Genomic DNA, 12881 nt, shown 5'->3' on the forward strand with positions numbered 1-12881 from the left:
CTCATTGTTAATTTGTTCACTGAAGTCTGGACCTATTAGCGGGACTGCATACTTAAAATTTTAAAGATTAATGCTGTCAACCCCAAATCCCATAAATACACACAGTGCCTTACAAAAACATTCTTGTCTTTAAAACTTCTTTATATAGTTTTGTCATGTTATGACCTCAAACCTGAAAGGGTAAAAAACAAACTTTAGTGTTTTATTGGAATTTTACAGTAGACCAAAAGAATATAATGTATAACAGTGAACTGGAAAGAAACCCTTTCAAGGAAGAGTGTAAAACAAACAATGATATTGATGAGAGAAAGCAATAACAATTACAATTTGTAGTTTGACAACCTGTAGATTCTCTCCAGGTTCTCCGGGTTCCTCCCACAGTCCAAAAACATGACTGTCAGGTTAATTGGTCTCTCTAAATTCTCCCTAGGTGTGAGTGTGTGTGTGAATGGTTGTGTGTCCTGTCTGTCTCTGTGTTGCCCTGCGACAGACTGGCGACCTGTCCAGGGTGAACCCCACCTCTCACCCAGAAAGTAGCTGGAGATAGGAACCAGCAACCCTCCTGACCCCATTAGGGAGAAGGGTGAACAGAAAATGGATGGATGGACAATCTGTAGGAGACCCAGCAAATGTGTGGTAGAAAATCAGGTCCAGGTCCAAAATCCAGAAATGTGAAGTGTAGATAAAGAAAGTAAAGCCCCAAAACCAAACCAGGCACCAGGAACATCAAGCAGAGCTGAGGAGATGACCCAGCCAAAAACAATAAAAACCAGAACCCTTACATACTGAGGGAATGGTGGAAAATGACATTAGATGTTAATATGTTAATAATCTAAGACGAATAAACCCAAATGCACCAAAATAACCAAAATGATAAGACAGATTGAAGACGTAAGGGACAAACACACACACACACATAAATAAATTAATAAATAAATTAATAAATTAATAAATTAATAATAATAATAATAATAATAATAATAATAATAATAATAATAATAATAATAATAATAATAATAATAATAATAATAATAATAATAATAATAATAAAAACTATCACTTGTGGATCATGACAATTATTGCTTTTTAATTCCAGCTGTGCTCTGTTTTGTTGGTCTTTCACACAAAATTCCAGCAATTATCATTTATGGCAACAGGAGACATGATATATGTGACAGTCATGTCTTGATGACTTATTTTCTCATCTCCTTACATCTGGAAAATTATGCCAGTTTTGTCACAATGGACCTGACTATGACAATTATTCCCCTCAGTCTAAATTTCCAGGCATAAAAAAAACCCACCACCATAGATTAATACAGATGCTTTTTTCTTCCTTACTTCTACAGACAACACATCTGTATCAATCAGATAAGCAAGTCAGTACAATAAACATGAAAAATGGCGAAGAAGTAAGATTGAATGTAAGTGCTTAATTATAGTCTGGCATGTTCCCCTGGTTCATCTAACTTAAAGGGAGCAGAGAGAAGAAACACAAGCATCCATGAATAAATACTGTACATTAATTTCTTTTCTTCTTCTTCTTTTTTTTGAGTCACTTTTCTTCCACACTGTGGTCAATTCCTCAGTTTAGCCAGACAGAGCATTTATCGTTTTTCATAAAAATGTGGAAGCCAGCTTAGACAGATGTTGAGTCTGTCTGCGAGGTGAACAGCTGACTTAAAGAGCAGCTTCGGCTCTCAATCAATGACGAGACTTTCATCTTACAGTGCTTGTCTTTTCTTTCTTTTTTTTTTTTCCCCCCCTCCTCCCGCTGCGAGGTTCTGGGGAAAAGAAATCGACTTCTTCACGTCAAAAACAAAAATCACAAGCGCAGCTTTCTGCTCCCTGGAAGTACGAGTCCAGCAGAAAGCGCCGAGGGACATAATTGGACGTTTTTGTTTTGTATGCATAATAAATAAATTGATCATTCCATCAAAGCAAATGTGAGAAATAAAGCTGCTTTCGGAATTGACAAACAATTTTCACAGCAATTTGAGCCAGAGGTCATAAAAGGTCATATTACCTTTTAGGAGATCATTGTGCATGCGTGCACTAGCACTGGAGGAGAAATTAATAATAATAAGAAGAAGAATAAAGAAATCCCTTTCAAAATCAGTATTTGACAAACATCGAGAGTTGTGTCATTATGTCATGGATACAGAACAAGCTGATGATTCATGCTTAAAGGATTGACTGAAACGAGGAAGCCACGGTTCTCATCTGCACGCCGGGCTTGTTAGTGGCTCGACTGTGTGTTGTAAAACGAATTAAAGCCGTCTGACTCGCCCATTCACTGCTGCGTTTGACACACACTGAGATCAATATCCCCTGTGCAGGAATACACACAGGGGCAACAACCCTGAGCCAAGCATTCACACTAATGTTGGCATTTTCAGTGACATTCAGACTAATTGCATATCAAGAGAGTTCCCCTCCGGCACTTCTGACTGATAAAATCTTTTTGATAGAAATTCAGATTTTAGCAGGTAACCGAAGACAGTTAACATCATCCAGGAGTTGATACCAAAACCGTCTCCTTTTATTCAGATACATTTGTCATTGAACCTCTTGCTTCCTGTGTGTCATGCTGTCATCTTTTTCTTTCAGCATTGCAGTTATTCTGTGCCTGCCTTTCTTTTTCTTTCTTTTTCTTCTTTTTTTTATTCGTGAGCTTAAGGCAAAAACAGAATTGACATTATGGTAGAAGTGTGATATTTCTGTCATTGCGCAGATGATGTTCTCCAGGCTGGGTTTCAGCAGTCAGCCGTCCACCTACACACACACACACACACACACACACGCACACACACACACACACACACACACGCACAGACACGCACACACACACACACACACCTACACCAGCCTCGCACCTGAAACGACTGAAGCTCTCTGAGGTAATGGAGTGGATTTGAAGACTCATGACTGTTCCCTGCATGGGCGTCAACTCATTGCTTTCTGGCATCAGTTTGCTGGGTTTGGAGCCAAGTGCTTGGATTCTATGCTTAAATCAATATTGACAAAACTTCAAATTAATTTTGCCTAATCACCAACACCACTCTGGTGTAGTTATAGAGTCTCAGCAGGCAACCTTAGGCCATGTTTCTGTTCTCTAAGGCAAAAAAGGCAAGTGGTTAATATAATGTTCTTACAGGTGATTATGTCTGGGCTTCACGTAAAACTCATCTCTCAGCAGGAAACAACATTAGTAAAACTGAAAGTGGCACATCATATGAATGACTTAGGTTCTTAGCATGCTATTGTCTTGACATGGTTAAGGGTTTTTAATGTATTTGACGTTTTTGTTTTTTTAAGGGTGACGACGCAGCAGATGACTTCAATGAAATAAAAGCAGGAATGATAAACTAAATGATTAAAAAAACTGAAGACACCTTTTGGAAATCTCTGTAAAATATCTAAATTGGAAAAATCTACATTTGGGAACCACTCGAGTTTATTTCCACTAAACTGGCCAAAATTACACATCGCTTTCTATTGGCAGTGGGTGTGTGAATCTTTTCTTTAGTTCGGAAACACATTTTTGTTCATATGTTTTGATTCATAAATAAAAAAGATAATGTTCTTTTCCAGATTAAGAACAGTTGGATTAGATCTCAGTATGCCATTGTTTATTAGTATTTCTAAATAAAGAACAGATTACGGCTTCAAAGTATTGCACATAAATGAACTCCCTCAGATATTTGGAGAAATGTCCCTTACAAAGCCAAAGCAAAACCACACACAAGCTTTGTGCACCATTGTGGCTGGACGTTTGACCACTTCTCAGATCAGAAATGGTGGAACTCATTTAAAGTGGTCAGTTTCCTGGCATGGACCCAGCTTTGAGGCGCAGTACATGAGCTTTCAAAGGATTCGGGTCGTGGCCATTCCAGAAGCTTAATCTAGGACTTGCTTGCTCTTTTCCAAAATCAGCTTTGACGTCTGTTTTGGATTGTTGTCGCGTGGGAATACCCAAATGTTTCTCACTCATCTGACCCAAAATGTCACCATCCGATAAAAGAATAATGTCAGGATATTTAGGAGCAGCAAATGATTCACCAAGACTCAAACCTGTCTTAATGTCAGTGGCATTCTCTGTGTTCGACACTCAAAGTGTGAAATAACATTCAAAGTGTGATTTGTCATATTTGCTGTGGTATACATCTTAAAGTTGTAGCTTTATTGCTATAATAGCACCAGTTATAAACTTTTCTGTTTTCATTTTATGCCCATTAATGTTATCTTTTTGTGTACTGCCCTTTCATTGTCATAAGTTTTTATTTTTCTTCATTGAGTTGAGTGAAGTTGACAAGTGTCACTGTCCACAGAAAAATGAGTTTGGCATCTCCAAGTGCTGAGGAAATGTCAACCAAGAAGTTATTGCCCCAAAATCAGATTTGAGTGACATTTACAGGTTCTTAAGGACAAGCCAAAAGCCTTCTGGAGAAAACGTTTGCAGTCAGATCAGACAAAGGCAGAGCTGCTTGGTCACAACAACAAAAAATGACTAGAGAAGCTAATATGAGGTTTCCAAACTGAGAACACAGACAGTATCTGCTGTCAAGCATGGTGGTAGCAGCATCATGACTAGGATCCCTTTTACTGGCAGATGTATAAGAGAACTGCTTGCTGAGCAATGAAGAACGTCTTCAACTTCACCTCTGGTCAACTGGTGCCCAATTAAATTTGGGCACAGTCGGGTGTTCAAAGAAGACATTTGTCCAAATGACATGGTCAAAGTAGTTTTGGGAAAAGCAGACAGCCACTGAGCCTCTATAATCGTCTGACATTCACACAAATTAAGCAAATATCCAGCCAGGATTGTAAAAAGAGGCATTCAGGCTCACTGTGGGTATATATTTCAATATGTGTGTATAATATTCACCCTGTTTGGATCAGGAAGAATCCAGACTTGTGAACCCAGGTCTTCTTTGTAAAATTCATCAAAGTTGTTGTATAATGATTTCACCTGGAAAAAAGCAGCTTTTATTGAGCTCAGAAAGCTCAATAAAAGCCTGAAATCAGTATTCATGCTGGCGATCAGTGGAAAGTGAGGGAATCAAATTTATTGCTATTTTACATGCTGTTAGAAACATCAAATTCGGATTTTAATGCCAGTCCCAAACATTACGCTGTCGCCAACAGAGAAGTCAACCAGAGTAACGATGCATGCAACAAATCTTTGCCCAAAATGTTGCTCCATTTTCTGCAAAGGATAAAGATCTTGTATTGCAAGGTAATCTCCTTCCCACTGAGAGCATTAGAGGGGGAAAAAAATCACAACATATAAAGATATTGACAGGGAGCAGTATTTCGTAAAGTATGTTTTATAATTTGAAAATCCTGTCGCTCAGCTGCACCTACATGCACATTAGATCGCCTCTGCAACCTGTTGGATCCGAGCCTGAAGAGGCTGAGCTCCAGGCACACTGCCTGATGTTCACATGGTGTAATGATGCTTTTGGGCTTTTAGTAGACTCCAGGCATGGTTCAATCTGCAGGTGCCGTAATGGGGAGCGACATAATTAACTCCAGAATAAACGGGTCTCTAATTCTGGCCTTTTGTGCTCTTTAGCATCATGCTCAGGGTTTCTAAGAGGGCAAACGCTGCTGTCTTCCCAACACGCGGATGCACAGTCACGAGAGCACACACACTCTTAACTCAGCACTCAGCTGTTCAGCGCGGGCATCACGGCCCCGTGGTGGGGATTATCCAACATGACAGCACCCTCTGGCCCCCCCCTCTGAGTAGTGCCTATCATCTGATTAATTAATCAGCACTCCAGATGTCCCATTGGCAGCGGTGTGATTTGGGAATTTGAGGTGGCTGATGCTAAGAATGCACACGACATCAGATTGAACTTGTAAAGGACGCAAGTTTCTGACGTTTGCGGCCGCAAACGTCAGAAAACGCATCCAGACGACAGATGAAGTAACGTCTGAAAACAAGCAGCAGGGGTGGCACTTACTGTACAACTGGCTCAATCCATCACTCTGACTGCATTCTGGCTACATTCATTTTGAATTCATGACTGTAAAATAATTGCAATTTTTTTTCCCTGTCTGACGGATTGTTTCAAGGCCACAGAGCAGACAAATTAAATGCCATGTTTCTAAATTTGGATAGAGGTGGGGAGTGGGGTGTGTGTGTGTGTGTGTGTGAGCAGCTCATTCATTGACCTTGAGTGTAGGTATTGAACATCAGAGCGAGAGGATCCAGAACAGATAAGAGGAGGGTTATTTAGAGTACTAAGGAGGATGCACCAGCCTTGATGTTCACGGGGGATCAGAGCCGATACGCAGTCACAGAGCATTAGACTGGCATGATTAATAAAGCAAAGGTCACATCACACCTCTGTTGTCAGCAGCGCAGACAGCAGTGTGCACATGCAACATGTCTGCACTATTAATTATTTAAAGAGACATTAATGAATTGTATATGACTGTATTGATTCAAATAACAACACAATTTACTTGTGCAAAGTTATTGCTTTTCTTACAAATAAAAAAATCTAGAAACGTATGTGGTGGATGTGTATTCAGACCCTTTAGGAAGCACAAAGAAGATACTTTGATCCGATGAGTTAAAAGTTTTACTTTTTTGTTGTTTTCAAAACACTAAGTGTGACAGAAAACTCTGCACATCCACCTACAGATATCATTCTAGTGATGACATACTTTGGTAACAGCGTCATGCTGTGGAGATGCCTTCATTCAGCAGTGACAAGGAAACTCGTCACAACTGATAAGAAAATGAATAGAGCAAAACACAGGAAAGCAAACTGCATAAATATCCACTGTAAAGAAAAAGCAAAAATGGTTCCTTCTGCAAATACACCTTAAATACTGAGGAATCTGAATAAGCCTAGAGGGCGTCGTAATAAACAACTTCTCAGTAGGAACACCGGGTGCAGATGAATTGTTTTAGGGCTTGGTTTTCTTCTGAGATCATCAATATGCCTGTAAACTCTAACGATAGCCAAGGTCAGCTTCTACATGTATGGCCACTCTTGACTCATTCTGCCTAAGACAGAGGTTATGTTTGTCTAAATAAGTATCTCCTTCATTATTTATTTCATGGCCATGGTCTGCAGCTTTGGTCTTTAGCTGTTTTATTTATTTCATCTGCATGACTAATGAGATGACGCTATTCGCCTTTGCAGATGCAAACACCTAAACAGCGACTTTTAAGAGGCCTGGGAGAATTGACTTCTTTTATATTTTTAGAATAATATTAATAATAAACTTGTCCAACTGCAAAGATTTATAGCATAATGTAATGAATGGGAAATCATTTTAATTTAGTTTGAAAGAAAATCTGATCCTGTCATCTGCTTAATACTTCAAAAAATAAAGTTAGATTATTTTTATCAAGTGAAAAAAAAGAAGCACTTATTTTCAGTTGCATTTTTTCCTGTCAGCTGGCAATATTATTTTTTGTTGTTGTTGCTTGTGATGTTTGAAAGCTCCTCTAAGGCTGAAAAACAGGTCTCAGAGTGTGAGTTTCAGCTTCTGTTTCACAGAAATGCGTCAAAAATCTGCAGAGAAGACAGAAACTCTATCATCTGGGGACACACAGTGATTACAAAGCTGTCCTGAGAGACAGAATAGCTCGAGTATTGAACATCCACGTAACAAAGTGAATCCTGACACTGCAGTGTTATTCTGTTCTGACCTGCTCGCTTAATTGAGATTTGACTGCGCCCTCTTGTGGGGGGACGTGGAACATGCAAGTGGTCACTGAACCAGCCTTTGGTACCTGTGGCAGTGACGCCAGGGACCGAGTCCTGTTAGAAAATAAAATTTCACTCTGTGTAATGAATTTATCTTATATATGAGTTTCACTTTCTGAATAAAAACACGTTTCACCTTCTGAAAAGAGTGACAAACCGTTGAGCTTTATTCGTGAATTTAAACTTTATAACGTATAATACCAAACGTTTTCACTGCGTAATGATGACGTTTAGGTTGCGCATGCGCGTAGCCGCAGATCTGTAAGCCGTCGACACGGAAGACTCAGATTCTAAACAACACCTCGATATTGCTGCAGAAGGCGTTGTAGAAATTTGTAGTCACGCTGTCTTAACTGTAGAATATAAAATTTTACTTTGCTTTAACTATTATAGCTTTTGAGGTGGGCATAAAAAATGTGGCTGCCGCACTGTTAATTGTATTGTAGCTTGTTTGCCTCAAGAACGCCGAGAGTAAACTGTGGCAAGTTCCCGAAAAGCAGACGAAAATGCCAGCTCGTAATATTGTATCCCACGATACTCCTAACAACAAAGTTAGGTACTCCCGGTTAGCCACAGATGATGACGGCTACATTGATTTACAGGTAAGAGATGACTAGGTCAGATTTGCCACTTAATGCTGCTGATCAGTCCTCCTCAGTCATTAAAGTTGAATGTATGTCTTTTAAATTGCTTTATCCAGTCAACATAGTCCAGTAACTTCGATATGAAAGAGCCGATCTGGAACAGACCAACACTGAGGCAAAAAGAAAAAAAAATCACTTACAGTCTTTAACTATACTATCCAGTAGTGCACGTTTCACTTTGTTGACAGGTTTATTAAAGGTATAAATAAAATGATAAAAAACTTGATTTCCAGCCGTCGTCCTCTGCCTGTGACCCTACAAGTATAAGCAAGTAGATGGATGGATGGATATTTGACATTTTCTATACTGCACAGTATCATCTAACTTTTTCAAAGACTTTCATTTTGGCTGGAATGATAGTATAGCTTGTTCAGTAGCTGGAAGATTGGTAAGTTTGTTTGACACATTGACAGTGCAGTAAATAACAACCCACAAAAATATATACGGTACATGAAAAACACTATTGTCTAGGAATTTACAAACTCGCCAAAACCTCTTCTTTAGTTCAAGTGACATGAGTTAGTTTTAAAATTCCCCATTCATGTGTGTGTTGTTCTGCTTGGGCTGAATGTTAAATCTGTCAGAGCAGTCCATGGAGCCTCAATTTTGTAATAGCCCATGATATTAGTATTTTGTGAGACTAATTCTCTAAAACTTCACTCTGTTAGTTTGGTTATTGTTATAACGGTAGCAAACATTGACTTGCAATGTCAACATATGACCTCAACAGAGTTAAAGCCTTGAAAGACTCTTTCTAGACTTTGTGCAGATACTGCTATTGCCTTTTAAGCTAGTTCATATTTTAGGCAATAACTATCGCACTTGGTATGTTGACTGAAACTTGGACAACTTGTTTGTTTCAGATTTTGATTGCTAATTTATCTTCCTCTGCAGTTCAAAAGGAGCCCACCCAAGGTCCCATACAAAGCGATCGCCCTCGCCTCAGTGCTCTTTCTAATCGGCTCTACTTTAATCATCATTGGTGCTCTTCTTTTGGCTGGATACTTTGGAGTTACTGTGAGTTCTTTCTAAAAGCAGACCTTTTTTTTTAATCTTATGTTTGTGTGCTGTTATGTTAATACTGCTTAATAAAGCATTACTGCATGTTTCAGAACTCCGACCGGACGGTGCCTGTGCTGATCATCGGCATCATCGTTTTCCTGCCTGGGATTTACCACTTACGGATAGCTTACTATGCATCAAAGGGCTATCCGGGGTACTCCTACGACGACATCCCAGACTTTGATGACTGAAGCTCACTAAAACCTCAGCGGCAGTCTTACTTCACTTGCATGCATTCATGTATCGCATGTACTGAATTTAAAATAGCTAATAACAGCTTATAGCTTAATCATTTTTTGGAAATCAGTGTTCTTTGTGTAGATTTTAATTTCTAGTTAGTTTGTGAATGTGTTTATTTTAATAAATTATGAAAGTGATCATTTAACAATTCATTCAGTTGATGCTCTTGTTATGATTCAAGTGGTTTATCCTTATAGTAAATAAAAATTAACTGAAACCAAAGTTTGAGTGTCAAATTTCCAGCTTTTAGAAGTAGAAGTGATTCATAATGTTAAACCCAGTGCAATAGTTTGGCCTGTAATTTACTTATATACACATAAGATCAAGGAAATAGTTTCCTGCACTATGATCCTTACTGTTTATCAGCTAAAGCCTGCCTACTTTCCAGATTTGTTTTTTTTTTTCTTTGGAGGATTTTATGTGATTAATTCCGATCCTTTGATCTCCATATGGTGCACCTGGTCCCTCTGAGTCAGCATTATCAAACGAGGCACTTCTAAAGCAATTACAAGCCTTTCCCCTTTCTGATCTCGGCTATCAACCTATAAATATCCGTGATTTTGAAGCAACCTGATGAAAGGCCGACCCCATTTTGCACAGCAGGACATCAAAATCATGCAAAGATGTTGCTTGTAAAGGTTGGCCTTCTGTAATCCCGTCAGATGCGAGGCTACCTGCTGCTCTCCAAAGGGATAATTCAAGGATGCTTCTCTGCTATTAGTTGCCACCCCTTGATCAGTTACTAACCGTACCTGGTATTAGTCAGATCGGATTATTCTCCGTAAATCAGCTCAAGAACTTTTTTCCAACAGAAAGGCTGGTTTTTTTTTGTTGTTGTTTTTTTTTTTTTTTCCATTGACTTCTGCGTTTCTTAGGAAAGCAATGACCATATTGCCTAATAAATCATCTTCACTCTACTGCATTTTTATGTGCCGGTATGTGTTTCAGATATATTACGGTAGTCTAAAAATCAGCATAAGACAAAGTCAAGGTGATCCTAAATTGAGAAACAAAGAATTAATAGCAGCCGCAACATTGAATTTTATTTAATTGAAAGGTTTTTGCTTGTTTTCTTTGTTTTGTTTTTAATACATTTTAAGTTTTTATAAACCAGACATAAATAATATTGAAACAATAGAATGGTAGAGGTTTTATCACTTCACAATGATGCAGTTTTCCCTCATCAACATGCAGAAATCAAAGAGAAAGACATATCTGAGGTTATTTAGAAGTTTCTTATAAAATGGGTCTAAAGTTGTGCAGCAATTTCAAGTTAGTAGTGCTGCTGCTTTTTTAGTCAAATATTTATCTAGCTATCAATCAATTGATCAATCGAGCCATTGTCTTTACCCATTATCCCAGCAGAGGTGCATTATATATTTGTGCAATTATCACCATGTCTATATTGCTTGGTTTTTTATAAAGTTCTCCATTATGGGAAATATAGAAATACTGGAAACATTTATATCAATTTGGCAACATAAGAATCATCACTATTTGTGAATCCATTTCTTTGGGTGACGGAAAATAAAATGCTAAATTACGATATGTATCTATTTGCCTATTTGACTTAGTTGTGTAAACAGATACAGAGCGAAAATAAAAGCATATATGCCCATTGAGACAAAGTCATAATTCATGTATTTATTTTATTTACCCTACTATTGCTATATTGCCCATGTTTTGTAATGTGTTACAATGTAGAAATGCAAAAATTCTTACCTATAATTACCAGCCATACAAAATTTGAGCTATTTTGTTTAATATATTTATTTATAGACAGTGATTCTCACTTTGTCTTTTTATTGCCTGTTTCAGTAATTTCTTACTAGCTGTAAGTAATAACACTAAGTGGAGGTGATATACCACAAACACACACTAGTAGTAGTAATAATAATAACAATAATAATGATGACTATAATGTTATTATGTTTAGAATTTTTATAAATATAATCAATGTTATAACGTTAATAACATTATTACTACAATAACAACATTGTTATAATAACAATGTTATTATAATAATTGTTATAATAACAATAATAAATATTATTATTATTATATCAACAGTATTGCTGTAACGTTATTAACGTTATTATCGTGTCGTTCGGAGGGTTGGTTTGTGGCGAATTACCGCCACCTAGTGGTGCTATTTCTGGCTCCTGATTGGCTAATTTAAATGTAACGTAAAGGACGCCCCAATGTGCGTCTAATTGACTGACTAACTTTATCATCTTGTCGTGGCAGAGCTGCAGAAGTGATTTTAAGGTAAGATCATGGAAAACGTTTGTGAATGCATAGCTTTGGGTCACGGAAAACAAAATTATAGAACAATGTTTGAAACTAAAGTGCGAGATTAGCCAAAGCATTTAGCTAATAGCTATGTAAAAATAGAAGGAAATACAAGACAAGCGTCAAAATCCAACCTCTTTGCATATACGTGTATTTCAGAATAGCAGAAACCGAATACGTCTTGCTAGGTTCACCGGTACTAATTCAGAGCTAACAATTTACTCAAAATTTACTGTGGACAAGTTCGATATTTATCACAATTATACATTTAATTGAAAATGTACTTACTTTAGCAACTTAGGTTTTAGAAAGGTATGCTAATACTGTTACGACCGTAAAGACGATAATAAAAATTATGCAATATTACTTTTTAAAGAAAACCTTAGTTACAGGAAGCTTTGACAACATAAGGGTGTTTATAGACCCTTGGGGTGGAGGATATGTTTGCATTTGCTGTAAGCTGTAGGAAATGTGTCAGCTGGCTGCGTGTTTTCCTTTTGTTAGTCTTTCCCACCGAAAGGCGCTTTTGTTTGAGGCGCTAAATTGCCAGGTTCGGCAGGTTACAGCGACTGAGTGATCATTAACGGAAGTAAATGTTTGTCCTTTCAAAATTAAAGCATTCTACCGTCGTTCCGAAAAAAGGTGTATTTTTGGGTTCTCATTAGGAACATAGTTTTGACTTAGAGAATGTCCTCTAAATTTTACCTTAAGCTGGTTTCATGTGCTATTGACTTTTATTTCATAAATGAAAATTAGACGTTGCTAAGTAAGGGCAGGCAAAAGTTAATGACTAAATCTGATTTTTTAAAAATCATAAAAAATTCACATTTATTTTTACAGTAAAAACACCCTATAATTTTACCCCAGTTCGCGTCTGTAAAAAAAGAGCCCATAAATAAAACTTTTC

General features: G+C 37.7%; 1 protein-coding gene across 1 annotated transcript; it reads left to right on the top strand.

Annotated features, from left to right (window-relative positions):
* The first annotated feature begins 7978 nt into the window (after nt 1-7978).
* tmem230b (transmembrane protein 230b) lies at nt 7979-10401 on the top strand. The gene is made up of 3 exons (XM_044110962.1): nt 7979-8338; nt 9275-9397; nt 9493-10401. The coding sequence occupies exons 1-3, from the start codon at nt 8243-8245 to the stop codon at nt 9631-9633; spliced, it is 360 nt and encodes a 119-aa protein (XP_043966897.1). The 5' UTR covers nt 7979-8242; the 3' UTR covers nt 9634-10401.
* The last annotated feature ends 2480 nt before the right edge of the window (nt 10402-12881 follow it).

Source organism: Gambusia affinis, linkage group LG03 (genome assembly GCF_019740435.1).
Source record: "Gambusia affinis linkage group LG03, SWU_Gaff_1.0, whole genome shotgun sequence".
Taxonomy (NCBI): domain Eukaryota; kingdom Metazoa; phylum Chordata; class Actinopteri; order Cyprinodontiformes; family Poeciliidae; genus Gambusia; species Gambusia affinis.

Excerpts from the sequence above, each read along its gene's own strand:
- tmem230b (XM_044110962.1), top strand. The coding sequence starts at position 8,243 with ATGCCAGCTCGTAATATTGTATCCCACGATACTCCTAACAACAAAGTT. Across the intron at positions 8,339-9,274 it reads ACGGCTACATTGATTTACAG|TTCAAAAGGAGCCCACCCAA; the intron begins GTAAGAGATGAC and ends CTTCCTCTGCAG. Across the intron at positions 9,398-9,492 it reads CTGGATACTTTGGAGTTACT|AACTCCGACCGGACGGTGCC; the intron begins GTGAGTTCTTTC and ends TGCATGTTTCAG.